The 17,904-nt window shown below is 36.1% G+C and overlaps 1 protein-coding gene across 2 annotated transcripts; it reads right to left on the reverse strand.

Annotated features, from left to right (window-relative positions):
- Positions 1 to 407: 407 nt before the first annotated feature.
- Positions 408 to 16,847, reverse strand: LOC109035652 (transmembrane and coiled-coil domain-containing protein 4). 2 transcript variants are annotated; one of them, XM_019049359.2, is made up of 6 exons: positions 16,559 to 16,847; positions 15,146 to 15,337; positions 13,184 to 13,328; positions 10,242 to 10,371; positions 9,047 to 9,177; positions 408 to 8,064 (listed from the first exon to the last, which is right to left on the reverse strand). In XM_019049359.2, exons 2-6 carry the CDS (start codon positions 15,308 to 15,310, stop codon positions 6,848 to 6,850), a joined length of 1,788 nt encoding a protein of 595 aa, XP_018904904.2. In that variant the 5' UTR covers positions 15,311 to 15,337; positions 16,559 to 16,847; the 3' UTR covers positions 408 to 6,847. The 2 variants fall into 2 exon arrangements, with proteins under 2 accessions (XP_018904904.2, XP_072158709.1); XM_072302608.1 differs by lacking the exon at positions 16,559 to 16,847 and adding an exon at positions 16,338 to 16,516.
- Between the last annotated feature and the right edge of the window lie 1,057 nt (positions 16,848 to 17,904).

Here is a 17,904-nt window from a genome sequence, read left to right on the forward strand (position 1 = left end):
GCAAATTTTCCAGCCTCTCTGTGCATCTGGAACTACATTATAGTTCTCACAAGTCCAGGGCTCAGGGGCTCTCAGGCCTCAATTTTAATTTTTGTCCTTTTCACTTTAAATAATGCAGTGCAAATGGACCACTTTTGCAACAGAAAATTACAAATTTCTCCTAAACCGTAGGTCAAACAGCCAAACGGACGAAATTTTCCAACCCTCCTATCCCTTAGGAACTACTTTTCAGGTCTCCATAGGCCCATGGGGTGAATAGGTCTTCTCATCATCTCACTAAGTTAAGAAGCCGAATCTAACTATTTGTGGTTGTAAGATATTGAGATATTGCTCAAATGAAGAAAAATTAGAAGGAGATGGTGGAGATGTTGGAAATCTAAAGTCTTTCAAAATTAAAAGTCATTGAATACGCTTTTATAGTAATGTATTTATATATTTTTTGATTACAACCAAAGTAAGATAAAATAATTTAGAATAGTTATTTCTAGTTAAGGAAGTTATGAGGAATTTTTCGAGAAAAGGGATTTTCATGAATTAAGATAAAAAGGTAACAGTGATTATCTCTCCCAGAAATCATCATAAATTATTCCTTTGAAAAAGACTAAGTCTTGAAATATTAACCTGACCAGTCTTATCACTAGCGCCAAAATCCAAATGAATACATGCAAGCAGTAGTATTATAAAAAACGAGAAGTAGTGCTTGATGGAACAGGCTTTCTCTTTCTTGGAAAGACTTTTCAAAGAAATAATATACATTAGAGAAGCACCGATATGAGATCAGAAGAGAAAACTTGAGGTGGTGGAGTAGCAAGTACTTTGGAAAGCTTTATTTGAGAAAGCTGTTTCAAGACTCACACTCAGATTAATTTGACAAAGAACATCTAAGTTTGCTACCTAAAATATTTCCGTGATAAAGAGAAACGTATAAACATTTGAATGTCGCCAAATTTCCCTTGATGAAAAATTTATTTTGAAAGCAAGTTACACATATTTTTCACGGAAATTATCAGATATTTTAGATTGAATTACAAACAAAATTGTCTGGAAAATTTGAGGAAGAATATTTACAACCTTCCTGATGAATTTGAATCTTATCGAAGGAAATTTAGCTACACCTGAAAGTTCGTACAGCGTTTTTCCTCAGCACAGCAACTCCCGGTCTTGGGGCTGTATTCATAGTTGTTCCTTAAAAAAACACGGTTCCTTGCGAAGCTCCATTTGGTTTACTTGGTGAATAAGGGAGTTTGAAGGAGATCCTTAGCATGGCATCATATGTATGAAGGACATTTTTAATAATTTTCAGGTAAAATTTAACGGTAGAACTTTAAAAACAGGCTCTGATTAAGGATTGCAATGATTTCTGTCCATAGAAAAAAAGAAAAAAAAATACAGAAGAGAAAAGACTATGTTAACAACCTCCTTAAACCTTCTTTAGCTGCTATGTAAACCAGATTCATAAGAAAAAGATCTGCTTAAGGAAGGACAATGAATACAGCTCATGTATTGTCAACTCCTGCACGTATCTTGGTAGCACTGTTTCAGTAATTCTTACTTACATTTTACGTGTGCATAAGAGAACCATCGGATAAATTAGGAGGCCCCATATTTCCAGTGATTTCTCTTTACACTTTTGAGAAAAGACTCTGAAATGTTCAGACTAATTTAGTTTTCCCTTGAAAAAATCAAATGCTCTTAGAATTACTAAAATAGCCCAGACAAGATATGTTCCTTCATGCTGGAGCCAACAAGGTATGTAATGTTAAGAGAGGTCTGCGGTTGGTTAGTAGTCTTAAGATATCTGAGAGAGATATGCAAAGAAGTAATGAGTTGATTACTTCAATCAAAATCGTAAACACATTAAAATTTTAGAATCTGTCAACATTAGAAACATTTTTATCACAGTTTAATCATACAAAAAATTAAATACAAAAATAAACAGCTGGGCAGCTCAGGAAGAGAAGCTACACTTTCAAAGATTTGACGAGCTGCACATTCTTAGGACTAAATAACTAATCTTCAAAGTACTTAGTACAATTGCACAGTGCACAAAATTATGGGAATCAACTAGTAGTCAAATGGACAACGTTCAGTAGTGAGGAAGTGAGTCCATTGCGGTGATTTCAAAATCGAGCAACTTCTTCGTTACCCTAAAGAAAACTAAATACATGTACAATGATCAACTTACAGAATTTGCTTCACTTAAAACTAACAATTTTTTGGTGGAAAAACTAGAACTGTTCAAAATTTGGAGCGCTCTTCAGAAAAAGGAAAAGTTGCACTATTTTGAAGAAACTGGAATGGACTTCTTCCATGGACTTCTGGAATGGTTCTTTTCTGCTTGACGCGGTTCAATTACTATAGTTCGAATTGTTTAAAATCACTGTAATTATGGTGGGAATTGGTGAGTAACTCATTCACTGACTCCCATGTGAAGAAAATATAAAACTTAATCTTTGCTGAAGGAATGAGTCAAACTTGCAATTGTTCATGACTGAAAACAATAGAACTTAACTCTTAATCTCAGCTCAAAAACTAGTAGACAGGAGAAGACAAAAAGCTAGGTTGAATATGAACAGATTTTCATATTGACTATTTAAACTATATACGAATTGGTTTAAAGGTCATTCAAAAATGATGTTTGATGTAGACAATAAAGGTATTAATTCAGGAGTTATTCGATAAAAGGGCGTATGAGGCTTCCAATAGTACTACGACTGTACAACGTAATTTTTGATTACAAGTAACTTATCTGAAAGCTCTGCTATAAATTTTTCCCTGAATCTGCTCAAAATTTTTCCTCACTATTGATTTGAAGAAAGACGACCGTGAGTGAATTTCATTTGCTGCAAGTGCTATGAAAAATTACACAATCTTGGTGGCACTGCAAGGATCATGCACCCTTTCACCAAAACCGTCCTCAATTTAGAAACAAGCATACACTACAAATTTTATTTAAATACCCGAATCTGATGAAAATTTAGGTCCCTGAAAATGTTTATTCCTACTTTAGTAAAAGGCAATTAAACAGCTGGAAGTACGAAAATAAGAGAGAAAATACATTCACTTTCAGCTTTTAATTGGAGAGTTTGCTATAAAATAGATTGTAAACTAAGAGAATTAAAACCAAAACTCATAATAATCAAGTGATAAAAGAAAAATTTACAGTTTATGTTGTTGAACTTAAGTAACCGTTAATAGAGAGAGCTCAAATTCTGTTGGTTGCGATTAGCTTCAATTTATGTGAACATGATCTCCAAATTCAAGTAAAAATAACTGATTATCATCCTTCTGATTCAACTGATTATCATTAGAATATCTTCTAAACTCAAACCAACTCCTACGTCAAGTTAAATCTTGAGGAAAAAATTGTCCAAAATACTTTCAATCGTGAATGTGGTTACTCGCTGGAGGCAGCTCAAGCTAAAGACTTAAAAAATGAGCAAGTGTAAAGATACTTGCAGCTGTCTATCAGTAAATATTTGATGCCAATATGGACCTACACTTACAAACACTATCTTAAGGCAGAGTAAAACATTTCAAAGTGCGGAAACACTTCGAAAATCACACGGATATAATTTTTGCTGTATTTTGGCGTGAATCAGGAGGAGAGAAATTCAACAAGAGTATATAACAATAATTTTTTTTCAGCATGAGTTATCGCGCAGACTGAAATAAACATGACACACACACACACCTTTACAAACAAACTTGCTTGTGTTCAAATGTACTGGAAAATTAGTGTTCCTTACACAAAAACTTGTGGGAAAAATTCTATATGGTTAGTGCCAAAGGCACACAAAGAGAATGGTACTGTTAGAGAGACGTTTCTACCACTCAGAGTTAAGTAAACACAGGGATCAGACGTTAAAAAAGATGTCTAACTCCGCTAAAATATGAGTGGGTCAGTGGCATGCAACATCGATCCAAAAATTTTTAAGATCAAATTTTTTTCACACATAAGGCATTTACAATTTTACAGGCATGCATTGCACACATTAACAAAAAAATAATCGTTTATCTGCGGTGGGTTCCCGGTGTAGATTGTCTTCTTTTTGTAAATGCGTCCAATGGAATACCAAAAGAAAAATTGCAGAACATGGAGGTGAAAAAAGAATTTTCACTGATGAATCACAAATACACTTTTGCGGTAGAAAAGCGCATTTGAGAACTGTGGTAATTTTAAAAAACTCATACTATCATTGACTTAGATTCGATTAAATTTAACGTCCTCTTGGACACAAATAAGTAATTTAGAGTAAAATGGGGACTATTTCTTCATCGGATTTTTAAAATGTATACCTTATCAAAAACTGCTAACTATGATGGGCTTCTGATTATATACATAAAAAAAGTATAAATAAAAAAATAACAAAAAGTTGATAACACTTGGAAAAACAATTTAAATGTCAGGTAGCTAAAAAGTGCTTTTGAAACCAAAGAGGGAGAAAGTGCAGAACTTGCAAGGAGGCCAAATCGGAAGGCACAAAAAATTTGACTATGGAGGGCATAAATGCTGCAACAGTGGAGTTATAGAAAATAGAGTACAGTTTTCCATGAGCAGGCCTGGAAACCAAAATTTATCAAATAGGAATTCAAGCACTTGCTTTTCATGGCTGTCATGATACAAAACGGATCTGTCGGCAAAAAACAATTTGAGAAATATTGTAGAATCTATAAGAGTGCTTTTATGAACTTGTAAAACTACCATTAAAGGGAGATCTGTTCATTTTAATGTCATCCATTTGGACTACATTTTGCAATTGGGTATGACTATTTCTGACTCTCTGTAAGAGCAACAACTGTGCCACTAATTTCTCTGGGCACATATGTGTTTTTACGAATAAGCCAGAAATAGTGGTCCCTTATTACAAAACGTTTTCCAGGGCTTCTGCCCTGCTGGCTACCTTTGAAATTTAAGTCAGTTTTTTCCAGTAACATTTTGGGATAATTTTTGAATTGATACTTAAAAAAAATGAAGGTACCGCTTATAAATGCTGTCTGCACTTCGTTTTGATATTAAAAATTCTACATTTCGATATAATAAAAAAATTTACGTGCAAAATGGACTGATCTTCCTCACTGCTGAGGCCTTTCTCAGGCAGACAGAGGAAAATCACAATAATACTTACAGATGAGTTACAATATATCATTTGAATAAAATAATAGATTTAAAATAGTAGTACAATGGGCCATAGATTAGTGGACATTCGAGATGAATAAATGCATGTCATTGATAGCTCTACTACTTGATTCGTTATAAAAAATAAAATAATAGAAAGAAATCTTAACATTTACTTCTGATAACATATTTAGAGAATAAAAAAATTGGATAGCTCTATTAGAATGACACATGATGCAAATAGAGTCAACACCCCCCTTTAATTTTTTATGAATAAAAATCAAATAAAGCTCTTGTGCACAAGAGATACTGGAAGAAAATGATTATAAATTTATGTAGTAAGCCGGATAAGAAGCAGCTTGAATATTAACGGTAAAACTCTCGAGCTGTATAACTCATTTGCAGTGTTTCAAAATCATGCTTCCATCTTACTTTTTTAATGAAGAAGAAATCGACATTAGTCCTATAGGTTTTCACAGAATTTTCTTTGCTTCGAGAAAACCTATCACAGAAGTTTTTAAAAATTGACAATGAGCAGTTTTCTATTTAAAAAATAAAAGTATGATAGGAAGTCTACAAGTTGCAAACCAAGATACAAAGCTTGGGAGTTTCACCATCAATGTTTATCAACTGATACAAAAGGATTACATCAAATTTGGCTATTATTGTAAATACTCAAGTACATGTTACCACCAAAAAGATTTGTCTTTAATGGCTGGGAGATTCAGATGCGAGATGGATAGAAAATAAGAATGGCATTACTTTTAATGTTCCATGGGATTCAATTAAATATTCGTTTTCAGTAAAAATACAGTTACATAATAAACTTTGAGGTAATGATACAATTTTGGATCGTCTTAGGAATTATTTTTGACCCTAGAATTCCGTAAAAATTTCTAGCCATCACTGGGTAAAACATGCACTGCGAATACGCCGCAGACAGGGAAACGCTATTAGGCAATTTTTATTAAGATATTTGAGCTATGAATGAGCCACTGCATTCTACCGAAAATCCTAGGCTCCTGATAATTCTTGAAAATCGTTCACAAAGATAAAATTGAAAAGTCTCCTTTAATATTAATAATTAACATTTATCACGTGCTCACATCATAGAGGTTAATAGTCTGATGCATGCCATAAGTGGATAATGCCGTCAAGCTATGTGAAAATGCTTGTTCATACTTTGTTGGGCTAAATTAAGGCAGCACGTTAAATAATTTCAAATTTTTTTCGTCGTACTAACATTATTATTTTTCATTTCTTTTTTATTTTTATATTTTTTTTCAAAATTTTCTTTAACTTAATTTTTGGAAAATAGGGTGCAAATGCTAGTGTTTTAAGCATCAGGCATGATGGTTTAACAGAAAAGCAATAAATGAATAATAATGAGGGAAATGGTGCAGGCGAGCAAGATGGCAAGACTATAATATTATTTTGACTGATCGGTTGTAAGCATATTTGTTAAAGGTTAAAAAGAAAAAAGGAATATTAAATATTAAAATAATATAGTTAATTCTGCAATTGTGATTGACGAACAACAACACAAGTGATACAAATCGGCGTGAGTGAATAAAAAAATAATACGGCATGATTCTCACTGAATTTGAGTTGCGCAGTGGACTTGGTGAACAAACCATCTGATTAAGAGCATTAATTCTCACTGATGATTAACAAATGGCTCAAGAGAAAGAGACAAAGCAGAGCTGGGTTACTAAAATCCATCCACTGTCATTTAGACACCTCTGTGGCTTCGTAACAGCTACTTGTACTGTTCGTGCTATCATCTCGAGAAATATTGCAGTTGACATTCGTTTCACTATCACTGATCGAGACTTTACTTTGGAGCGCTAAGATACTATCAGACTGAGATTGCGATAAACTACTCATAAGGGGTCTTCCAGGCGAAGCTGGTGCTGAGACCGATTTCTTTATTGTTTTTAAATTACTAGATGTTTTCACACCAACTTCCATCAGGATTTCGACTATTTTATCTGGGTATTCAAAATGCCCTCCTACGATTTTCGTCAGGTCTACATTATGCATTCGTCTGTCTTCCAATTTTATTGGCTGGAGACCAGCAACACCTCTGCGAGACAGAGACAGGGTCCTGTATAAAAACCGCAAAAGCCAATCACTGCGAGAATACCCGTTGACCAATTTACCCGCCACCACTCGCCGAAGTTTTGCCCAATCTGTACTGTTAGCTGTGCAAGGTGCTCCGATCAAGTACGCATCCTGCACGATGCCTTCACAATTACCACGCTCAGACATCTCTCTCAGACAATAGTATATAACTCGAGCTCCTAAGCTATAACCAACAAGTGTAATAGGTCTGAACCCGTGGGTCCTTGACAAAAGGATTTCTGCCAGTTGTTTTCCGACCTGGGCTGATCTTCGGCAGCAAACACCCCAAGGATTATCTATGATTGAGGATAATCCAATTAACCCAGCAGGCCACGCAATCGCGCTCATTATACCTGACAAAATCGTGTACTTGAGTGCTTCTTGCGTTGCAGCTGTAATTGCCATTGTGAGAAAATACTCCATAGCTTTACCGAGTTCAAGTAGGTACGAACTCTCGTATTTCAAGTAATACTGTTCTCGAGAGTTGAGGAGGTGCGCCCAAGGGCGGGAAAAATTGTCTTCGGCCTCATCCTTGAGCCAGCCGGTGATTGCGATCGTAATGTGTAACTGACTCTCCATGTCAGTGCTCAAGATGCTTTCTTTTGATCCGCTGGGTACGTTTTGGAGGCTTCTAAGTTGCTGGTTATTAGTGAGGTACTTGAATTCAAATTCTTCGATGTCGCCAACTCGCTTGTGCATTTTGAAACTGGTCAAACCAGCACCTGCTACACCGAAAAGTGATCCCACAACGGCTGCTCCTGCAGCTGAACCTAATGCTGTTAGGGCTGCTGATGTGCCTATCACTGTTCCTAGACCAGCACCTGTAAATGTAAAACATATTGGTAGATAAATAAAACCGACAAGGTTAAAATTTTGAGGTATTTTAGCCAAAGACATAAAGACGAAGGGCTAAAAGCAAAAAATGAAGCTCCTTTTGAACCATCTCTACTATTGGCTAGAGGATAGGCGGCGAAATCGGGGCAAGTTTGAAATTCAAATGAAGGGTGGGAACTAAATAAAATTGCGGAAACAAAGTATTCTAGGTTGATTTTTGCCCAAATTCACTTATCCACTCATATTTTTTTTAACTTTAGGTTAGCTTTGGTCCGTCGTCGACCGATTAATTTCATTTGGGAGTAACGGTCATCTAGAACTGTAGCGGCCTGTTTGAACCTGCAGAACCACCATGAGCAGAAGAAAAACTAACTTTATCTGAGATTACTGCTTGTTACCGAGTAAAAGTAGGTGTATTATAATAAGACGCAGTCCCAACCTTCTTGATTTATTCGTTTTAGGCATTTAAAATACGTTTCGAAGAAGAAATGTGGAAAAATCAAGAGGACAAGTTCAAATCAAATTTCCGTTTGCCGCCATGGATTCCCGCGCTCATTTACACACTCACACAAGCACCCAGCGCCAAACCAGGCTTCACTTTTCCCCGTGCTTTTAGATACGAGCACTCTGTCTTTATGTCTTTGATTTTAGCCTATGGACTTCAGCGGTTTTTCTTTTCTATGAGCAAAATAATAAATGACAATTTCGAGCCATGAATTGGTTTTGGTCCACTTTTAAAAAACAAAACAGGAGCAGAGATTTTGAAACATTGTAACCAAGATAAGCATTTACAAAGTTTTACTATCTTTATGCACTATCCCATGTTGGCTTTCAGGAATGGATTTTAGATATTTCTGATGTTGTCAATCGCTTCTAAGAAATTTCCCCTGTATAAAGTTTACTCATTTGGCTTCATGTCTTGTAAACAACGGACTCATTCACACCGATTAAGCAAAAAAAATCCTTTACCAATTAATGGTGCAGCTAGGCCTCCAGTTACACCTATCAAGGCACCACCTCCAATCCCGGCCAGGCCTATCATAGCGTAACGCTTAACTTTAGTCATCCTCTCTCGGGATTTAGCTCCTTGAATTTCTTCTCTGCAATATTGAAAAAAAAAAATAAGTTAAGAATAAAAAATAAAATAGTATAAAATAATATAAAATAAGTTACTACAAAAAAAATATTAAAAGTAATCAAAACCCATGACGAAAAGATCAAACGATGAGTGCAAACTACATCAGTCACTCTAGCTGTCTGCTAAACCTATTGGTCAAAGGTGCAACAGTTATCCTAAGTTTTTCAGATACCTGACATCTCTTAGCGGGAGAGATATTATAATGATACAAAAAAAGACAGAATTTTTAATAAATCTCGCTCACTTAATGGTAAAGATACTGATAAAAACCCAAAATTTTTGACAGATGAATACTTTTATAAATTAATAGTCAAATATGTGAACCTACACTATTTGAAATCTTTCTGTTAGAGTAAAAAATCCTTTATGCACAATTTTCCTGCTTCACATCTGGCAATAATTTACTACATATGATTTTTACCATAATATGCAGAATTTCAAAAAAATTTTTCAAGAGAACAGTGGACTACTAGACAAGGTTCTTTAAACACTATGAGATATGATTTTCCATCAAAATTTATGAAGAACATGATTTATGTTACAAAAAAAAATCGAGAGTAAGTCCTAATCAGGAATTAATACTTTTCCATTACTAGTTCAACCGCCGTGCTCATAAAAAAAAACCCATTATCCTCTTGAGGTGAATCTCACATTAAACATCTCCATAACAATCTCTGTGGTATAAAATATTGAAACATCCATTTTGATGCTTTGGCTCAACTATGACACATTTTTCACACTTCGAACAACACAAAGTGGGGAAGGAACACCCCTGGATTAAGAAGCCTGCCAAAACTATTGTAGTGCTCTCTTCAATTGACGTTGATACTGGTTCCACTTTTAGGCGGAACATTTAAATTTTTCTTGACCAGTGCTACATAAAAACATTGATACCTCCAATACGCGTTGATTTCAGTCATTTTTACGACACAAATCGATTCTAAGGGGATCTTGAAGAGGAAACAAATATCAGAATACTTAGGCCTGTGCCTTGTTTAGTAGTTCATTAAGCAGATAAATACTTACTTTGATCGAACATGATCTTGCTTTAAATAGTAGACTATCGTACACTCCACAGAATCAACATAATCATCATCGAGATCAAAGTTTTCTGAGACATACTTCACCAGCACTCGCCACCTTGCATCATAAACTCCTGTTTAGGAAAAAAACATTTCCATTAAATGACAATTATATTTAGAATAAAAAATAAGAACATAAAAAGTTTTAACACACTGATTCTACCTGTAAAATTTTGAAAACATGAAAAGATTTATCAAGAGGAACAAATGCCATGCTGAACAAGGTTGGCGACTTTGACAATTTTAGCAGAAAAAACTTTGCACAGAAGAAAAAACAACTGTTAAAATTTCCTTCTTCTAACTTACAGAAAGGAAAATTTTTCTCCTGTTTGCACTTTTCCAGAGTTGCCATGGACAGTTGCCGGAGGCTTAAATGACAGAGCACTGGGCAGCAGCCAGCTAGGAGCCAGGTGACTTCTGACTTTTAAAATATTCAATTGCAAAATGGACTACATAGATAACTGAAAAATTACTGATGGAATTAAATAATGATCTTTTAGAAGTAATAAAAAACCAGGCAGGAAGAAAGGACCCTGCATACTCCTTATCAGGAGATTTCCAAGTCTTTTATTGCATTGAACTCGTCTATAGATGCTGATCTAAAGTCATCGTTGCGCCAACTTTCTATGAGGCACCATTTTTGCACAACCCGCAGTTGACGTCTCGATAAGTACTTGAATAAGTGAGGGCAGCACGGCGATGAATAGCTGGAGAAATCCTTCTATCTTTCAGCACTTTCTTACCTACCACTAGTAAAATTGCCACGCTGTCTTGTAGAAAGTTGGCGCAATGATCAGCATCCATAGTCGAGTTAAATGCAATGAAAAAATTGGAGATTGATCATAGTGCATATCCCCATAAGGAGTAAGCGGGGTCCTTTAATGAAATCTAACGCACATTTAAGGGGATGTTAACTTCAACTTAACCTAATCACTGTGTCGACGGTATATAGTGAGCATTATAAAATTAGCTAATTTAAGTATCTGATGCTGGTGTTCAGAAAATGCCGAATCGCATGATTCTAGGATTGCAGCAAGTAAGAAGCAAATCTCACGTCATAAGGCAGTTTTAAAGAATGAAAACTTCTTTTCCCCCTCTCATTTCCTCAATACTTTAAAAAAGTGTGGCAAATTGCACTTGTTACCCAAAAATCGGGAATTTCCACGTAAAATTGGACAATCAGCAGTAGGGCGAGTCAGAGATATGGGCGTAAGGTAAAAATGAAAGATCTCAAACGAATAGAATTTTGGAACTTTCTGCACTCTTGGTGTGCCATGCTCTAACGGAATAACCCTAATCCATCCAGGCAGTGGATTTTGAATTTTAAGGCAGTCACTCGAGGTTAGTAAATTTCTAAAATCAACAAACGATTTGAAAAGCGTTCTACACTTTGTAGAATTAAAATGGTTTGTCATCGAAAAAACAAAGGATGTCAAAGAATTTTATTTTCTCCTTCAATGATAAAAATGATCTAAATGAACTATCTTCATTTCTTCTGTTTTTCAGGACCACTGGTTATGTGGTAAAAAACCTCTGTGTAAATCTGAAATTGATGGGCAAGTTGTTGGATCTACAACAATTTGACTGATGAGGAGTTGACTTTCATGGCCTACAATCTTAGAGCATGCAATTAAAAATGAGATTATTTATGTACTAATGATTTCTAGGGCTTAAAAGGAGTTCTTGCGTGCAAAAGGGTTTTGCAATTGAATTATATAACCTATCTCAAGAGTAAAATTTTACTGAAAACACACTGGTATTGCTTGCTTTCTCAAAAGCTAACTCCCAAGCTCAAAAAAGAAATCTTCCCAGCATGCAAGAACTCTCTCGGATGGATTTAACTGGGATCAACCGAACTACATTAGATGCTTTCTGCCATCATGCGATACAGTAGGGCTGACTCTGGTTGAAACTTTCCAGTTAAAATCAAGCATTTTCAGTTTTCAAAATAAAAAAATTAATAAATGAAATAAAATTACAAGGCACATTTAAAAGAATGAACATAATAAGATGAGTATGAATAACTCCTTGCAGCCGCTGATTTTCTCTGGATAAAAGGCGCTTTAAGTCTCCGTTTTCTCAGTTTTTGAGTGTTGTCCAGACGCTAACAATTACCACTAGACACAGACAACTACTCCTAACAATGAACATGCTCAATCAATTCATCAATTCACATCATCTTACCAGTGAGAATTCCTAGGAAAGCAGGTTGAAATTAAATAACACTTTTTAATAGCTCAAAAAAAGCATTACGAAAATGTTTATTTTATTTCAGAACTTGCTTTTTTCTGAAAAATGGAGATACGCTTTAGCATCTTGTACAGTAAAAACAATTTTGTTTCAAACAAACAACAAGGTCGAGAACTCAGGATACCTAGTTCAGGAATAAGTAAACAGGCAGTCTATTGAGAAAAGAGCAAAATGTGAACACAGTTAGTAGCTAATTTCCACATTTTCTTCAAGTTGCTGTTCAGAGGCACAAATACATGTCTCGGTTCCAAAAGTGTGGTACAAAAAAGTGGAGGCAAAATTTGGTTATAAGTAAGAAGGGCTCAACACTTCCAAAAGGTTCTATAATTGATCAAAATTGACCAGAATGGCCTGTAAAATTTTGACTTATTAATAGGGGAAGAGGCAATCGACTCCCATTGTCATCCCTAAATGATGCTTCTGTAAAGTACTTGCCCCAGAATCCCTTCAAAAGCGATTTTTTTGTAAAAAAATAATATGCTACATAGATACCGAACTTGATCAAATTCATTTCCTCAAAACAGTTCAATTTCCAAGTTGAGCACTTTTATGGACGTACAAACGACTAACAGTGAACAACCAGCCTCTCTTTTCACAGTGCTTCCAAAAGAAATAAAATATCCAAAATATAGTTACCATCAGCCACCGCTAGCTCAATCAGGGTGTGTATTAAGACAGCCAGATTGTTTCGAATAAGTGGTTCTTCTTTTAAAAGTGATACATACGGCTCTATTTTCATGCCTGTGTCGGTGTTCATAATCTCGATCATCGTACCACATGTCTGGAAAAATCAAACCAAGCGCTGATGACAAAAGTATTTAAAGCTTAAGCATTTAGGTTCACCATTTCTTGCTGTAAAATATGACTAAGATTTTTGGTTTTGGGGTAATGCTGAGAGATTTTGAGTGTCTTCTTGGTGACAAGAGACAATTCTCATGAAATTATAGTGGTTCAGATGATCCAATGACTGAAGGATTTTGAGTCAGAACGACAGACTGAATGAATGAATTAGCTCTTAGTTTCCAGCAGCTATTATTCTCACTAGATTTTGAAATCGCAATTCTGTTGTCACGAGATTAGAGAATTTTCACAACACATTTGATAAACACCTTAAGAGAAAAATAGGCAGGGTTATATAAATATATGGCATTTGACTGCAATTTTGATACCAGAATCAAACGCAATATTTCTTCTCCAAAAAATCCTGCCTATAATATGCTGAACTTGTTCACAAAATTCAGTCTTGTGACGAGAAACAATCGATCTCAAAATTTAGTAAGAATTACAGCTGAAAGCACACAGCTAATTCGCATGTCAATCTGACTCAAAATTTTTCAGTCATCGAATCACCTTAAACGCAAATCAAGTGAGCCTACATGACATTTTTCCAGTTACCAGTCAACACATGACTTTTAATTCGGCTGCACACTAAAAATAATTAAGCTGTAGAGTCGTATCACTTGATATGCAATTTGCCACAGCGCTATCCAAAAAAAAAAAAAAAAAAAAAATAACTGAGTTGGATGGGGGAAAAAAAAGGGGAATAATTGCATGTTCACACATATATTCTCAGGAATTCCAGGAAAGAAAGGGGGAAAAAATGGTTAGCAAATAGATAATTTTGACAGTTGCACGGATACAAATTGAAGTTAAGAGTTGTTGCCCAACTGTTTAATATTTAATACTCATTATGGTGCGACTACCTTTTCCTCCATTCACTGGGGTGAAATAAAAAATCCTCCAACCTCCCTTCATTGAAGGAGGTAATCTTTTTGTCACACTAAAAATATTTTTGACTACAAATAAGTATTTATTGTTCTTATATGTATTATATATATATAGACAGTCGCTCATACAATGCACTCTGGCATTCTGCGACACCCAAATGCCACATATGCCTGTCCTCACAGAGGTTATCAGGCAACTGACACTGCAACATCTCTTTGTCAACGCCCTGCCGCCAACCCTTTGCGGGACGTTCCCGTTGCCACTTCCCAGGTGGTACTCAATCAAAGACTTGCTTGGGCAACCTCTCCTCCAACATTCTTTGCACATGTCCATACCAGCATAATTGTCTGGACATGTAATTGTGCACGATAACTTTTTCAACCTTCATCACCTGGCAAATTTTCTCATTACGGACATAGTCTTGTCTCGAAATGCGAGCAGATCGCCAACAAAAATCAATTTCAGTTGCCTTCAACATTTCTTGCGTTCTTTATGTTAAAGGCCACACTTCACTACCATAGAGCACGATACTATTAACAATGGCGTCAAATATTTGGTGCTTGTTTGCCTTTCCGTTCAGCATGGCAATGTATTGTTCTTTTATAAAAATGAATTTAAATAAGTGGTTCTTCATTGTCAAAAAACAGAAAACCAATGAAAGATTTTGCGATTTTAATGCAACTCTGGACTAGCCAGAAGCGAATCAAAAAGTACAAGAAGATTACAATTTTGTTTCTCGACAAAATTATGATTATATTACAATCAGGTGTACTGTGACACAATAAAATTACACCCTCTCATGATACAATCGTAATACAATCATAGTGACCCACGTTACTTGAGATTAATAGATAATTCATAAATACTTACTTGTTGAGGTAATTTTAAGAAGTCCAACAGTTTTTTCAAACATTTTTCGTTGAAAGGTTGGTCCCAATCGTTGTTAAAAAGATGATTCAAAGCCAAGGCACAGACAGCCGCAAAGGAGTAGCGAGCTGCATCGGATAGATTATCTAGCACAGCCAGTTCACTCATTCCTCACTACAGCATAGCTCCAAAACCCTAAAAAGAAAAAAAGTAATAAGTTAAGTAGCAAGTTTGTAGATTGACTTCGCTCCCTGAACACCTGATACAGCCAGGGCAGACTTTCGAATAAAAAAAACTATTGCCCGCTCCCTTCCCAAATTTTCAGAGTGATAACATCTTCAAATCTTTTATTCCCAAGTGGGGTTAAGTAAGTGGCAAAATGATTCCTAGCAGCACAAATACGCCTAAGAGGCCAATCTTCCCATTTTCAAAACCTGTTCTGGTGGGTAATTAGTTGGTCCCTCGGTCAAGAAGTTTCGGCACCCCTGAGTACCTACTCAAGCAGTCAACTCATGTGTCGCCAAATAATTTCTGTATCAAGCTAACTTCACGGACAGAAATTGGAATATATTCATTGTAGGTTCTGTCATCTACCATGACTCTCAGAAATCAGAAGATCATTGTTCCAGAATTTTTGAGTAGATCTTGAATCCTTCAGGTACAAACTGTTGCTTTCTTGTTTCTTATTAATTGGATGTTGATGTGATAAAAATTAGGTTACAAGAATTGAATGCAGTACCCACGTGCATGAATTGTCTGGTTGGATGAAATGCAGTGAAGCAAGAGCTATCAAAGATAAGAGGGTATTTCTAAAAAGAATGATTGACTGTCAAATTTACTGCCATTGGAAAAGAGATTTGACAGTTGTACTAGTCAGCATTACTGTGCATTCAACTATGATATTTTCCTAAATGTTTGTTTAGGAGATAAAACAGTTTGGACTAGGTAATTAGGCGATAACTGTCCGGCAGGCGTAAATTTTTTTTGGCATTGCAGGGTTGTGAGACACTTCTGTCTATACATAGACATTCAGTAACAGATAGAAGACGACCATTTATGTGAGAAACGCATTTACACGATAAACACTAACTTTGGTCAAATAAGAATAATATGACAGAGAAATACAAGCTGCAGCGATTTCTATATCGAACTGCATGAAAACTTAGCAGAAAGGGAAGAAACCTGCTTCACTCACTTCATGGAGCCTCCAACAGAAAAGATCCTTAGAATTACTGAGACTTCGACCAAAAAAAAATTATTCAATTCAAATGAGAGCTTAAGTATCAGTATGTCCGATCCAACACTACTGCAAATCAGACCAATTCACTTTACACTTACAGACATTAATCGAATTGAATATTCGGAATTTATCCGCAAAGGAAGCGGCAGTTAATTCAAAAGCTCATAAAAACAAACCTTCAAGGTGAAGAACACGGCGGACCGATTAAAAGGTGCAAGAAAAAAAGAGATCACAAAAAATGAGAACAACTATCATTGCCTTCAAGTCAGCTGTCACAGTTCATACGATTTGAAGCACCGATTGAATTGGGATGAATTCTAGGTAGGCGGAAAATTAAAATATCAAAAGGACACGCTTATATTCTAATTAGGACCCGTAGTAACAACGACAAAACGTTCCAAATTCCAAAATGTAAAATATGGTTGGACATTTTTGATAAGGAAATATTTTGCAAAACAAAGCCAGAGACGGTGCAATCGGTTTTTGCTTCCTGCCGAGATGCGGCAGACGACAAGCAACGTACACCAAGTCGGCGGGAAATTCAAAATTCACCCGCTGAATGCGAATTACGCAACTGCGCGCAAGTACCCGCAGCGCACTATGGTCCAAAACTCAAGTATAGGAAGAAATAAGTCGGATTATGACTGAAAGATCACGAAAGTTTCGTATCAGCTGTTTTTTGAGTAATTTCGAATTTGATGTCAATTGCCTACACTTTGACACCTTGACCTACAAATTGTGGGCAAGTTTATGGCACAATACGGCGCGGCGTGCTGCCAGCTCGAACCACGTATTGACGCCTACAAACCTAAGGGGATACTTCAAGCATTGCGCAATGCGTGAGGTAGCCCCTTAGGTTTGAAGGCGTCAGTGCGTGTTTCGTACTGGCAGCACGCCACAGCGCTCCCGACGGGCGGGTGGAGAAATGATTTCTTGGGAGGAGAGCTCCCTTGCGGAGAAACTCGTATATTGCATAATTTTTTTGTTTAATTTTCGACTTTTAAAAACGAACACTGGTCGTGTGAAGTAATTAGTGAACTCTCAACGCTAGATGAAGTGTATTAGTGAAAGGCGGGTCGTGCGCCATGCGTGCTGCGGACGGCTTCTGAAATTCTCTCCTGTGCTCTATCGGCGCTTTGGCCGTCGATGAGTTTTGGATTTTCTAGGTTTCTCTCCAGTTTACACATGCGGACGAGCATGTCTATGGTGAAACTGTAAAAGAGCGTATCTTGCTATCTCGGTTGCGATAACTCAAAATCCCCGCCTATATTCCATTTTATTAAACGAGGTCAAACCAATATCATGGCTTAAAATTTCCACAGATTCTTCACAGACAGCGGAAAATTTAGCGAAATTTTGAAGAAAAGTAGTTTTGTAATTTAAGTGTGACGAGAAGATTGCAACTTTGAGATACGCATTTTTGCAGGTTCACCATCGATGAGTACATCTATATAACTGCCCAAACTGTCTTTTGAAGTCCCTAAATGTCTGCCTTTTGAACCAACGAGATCAGTAACGAGTT

The sequence above is a fragment of the Bemisia tabaci genome, chromosome 7 (assembly GCF_918797505.1).
Source record: "Bemisia tabaci chromosome 7, PGI_BMITA_v3".
In the NCBI taxonomy this organism is placed as follows: domain Eukaryota; kingdom Metazoa; phylum Arthropoda; class Insecta; order Hemiptera; family Aleyrodidae; genus Bemisia; species Bemisia tabaci.

Excerpts from the sequence above, each read along its gene's own strand:
- LOC109035652 (XM_019049359.2), bottom strand. The coding sequence starts at position 15,310 with ATGAGTGAACTGGCTGTGCTAGATAATCTATCCGATGCAGCTCGCTAC. Across the intron at positions 13,329-15,145 it reads TCTTAAAATTACCTCAACAA|ACATGTGGTACGATGATCGA; the intron begins GTAAGTATTTAT and ends TGATTTTTCCAG. Across the intron at positions 9,178-10,241 it reads CAAGATCATGTTCGATCAAA|AGAAGAAATTCAAGGAGCTA; the intron begins GTAAGTATTTAT and ends TCAATATTGCAG.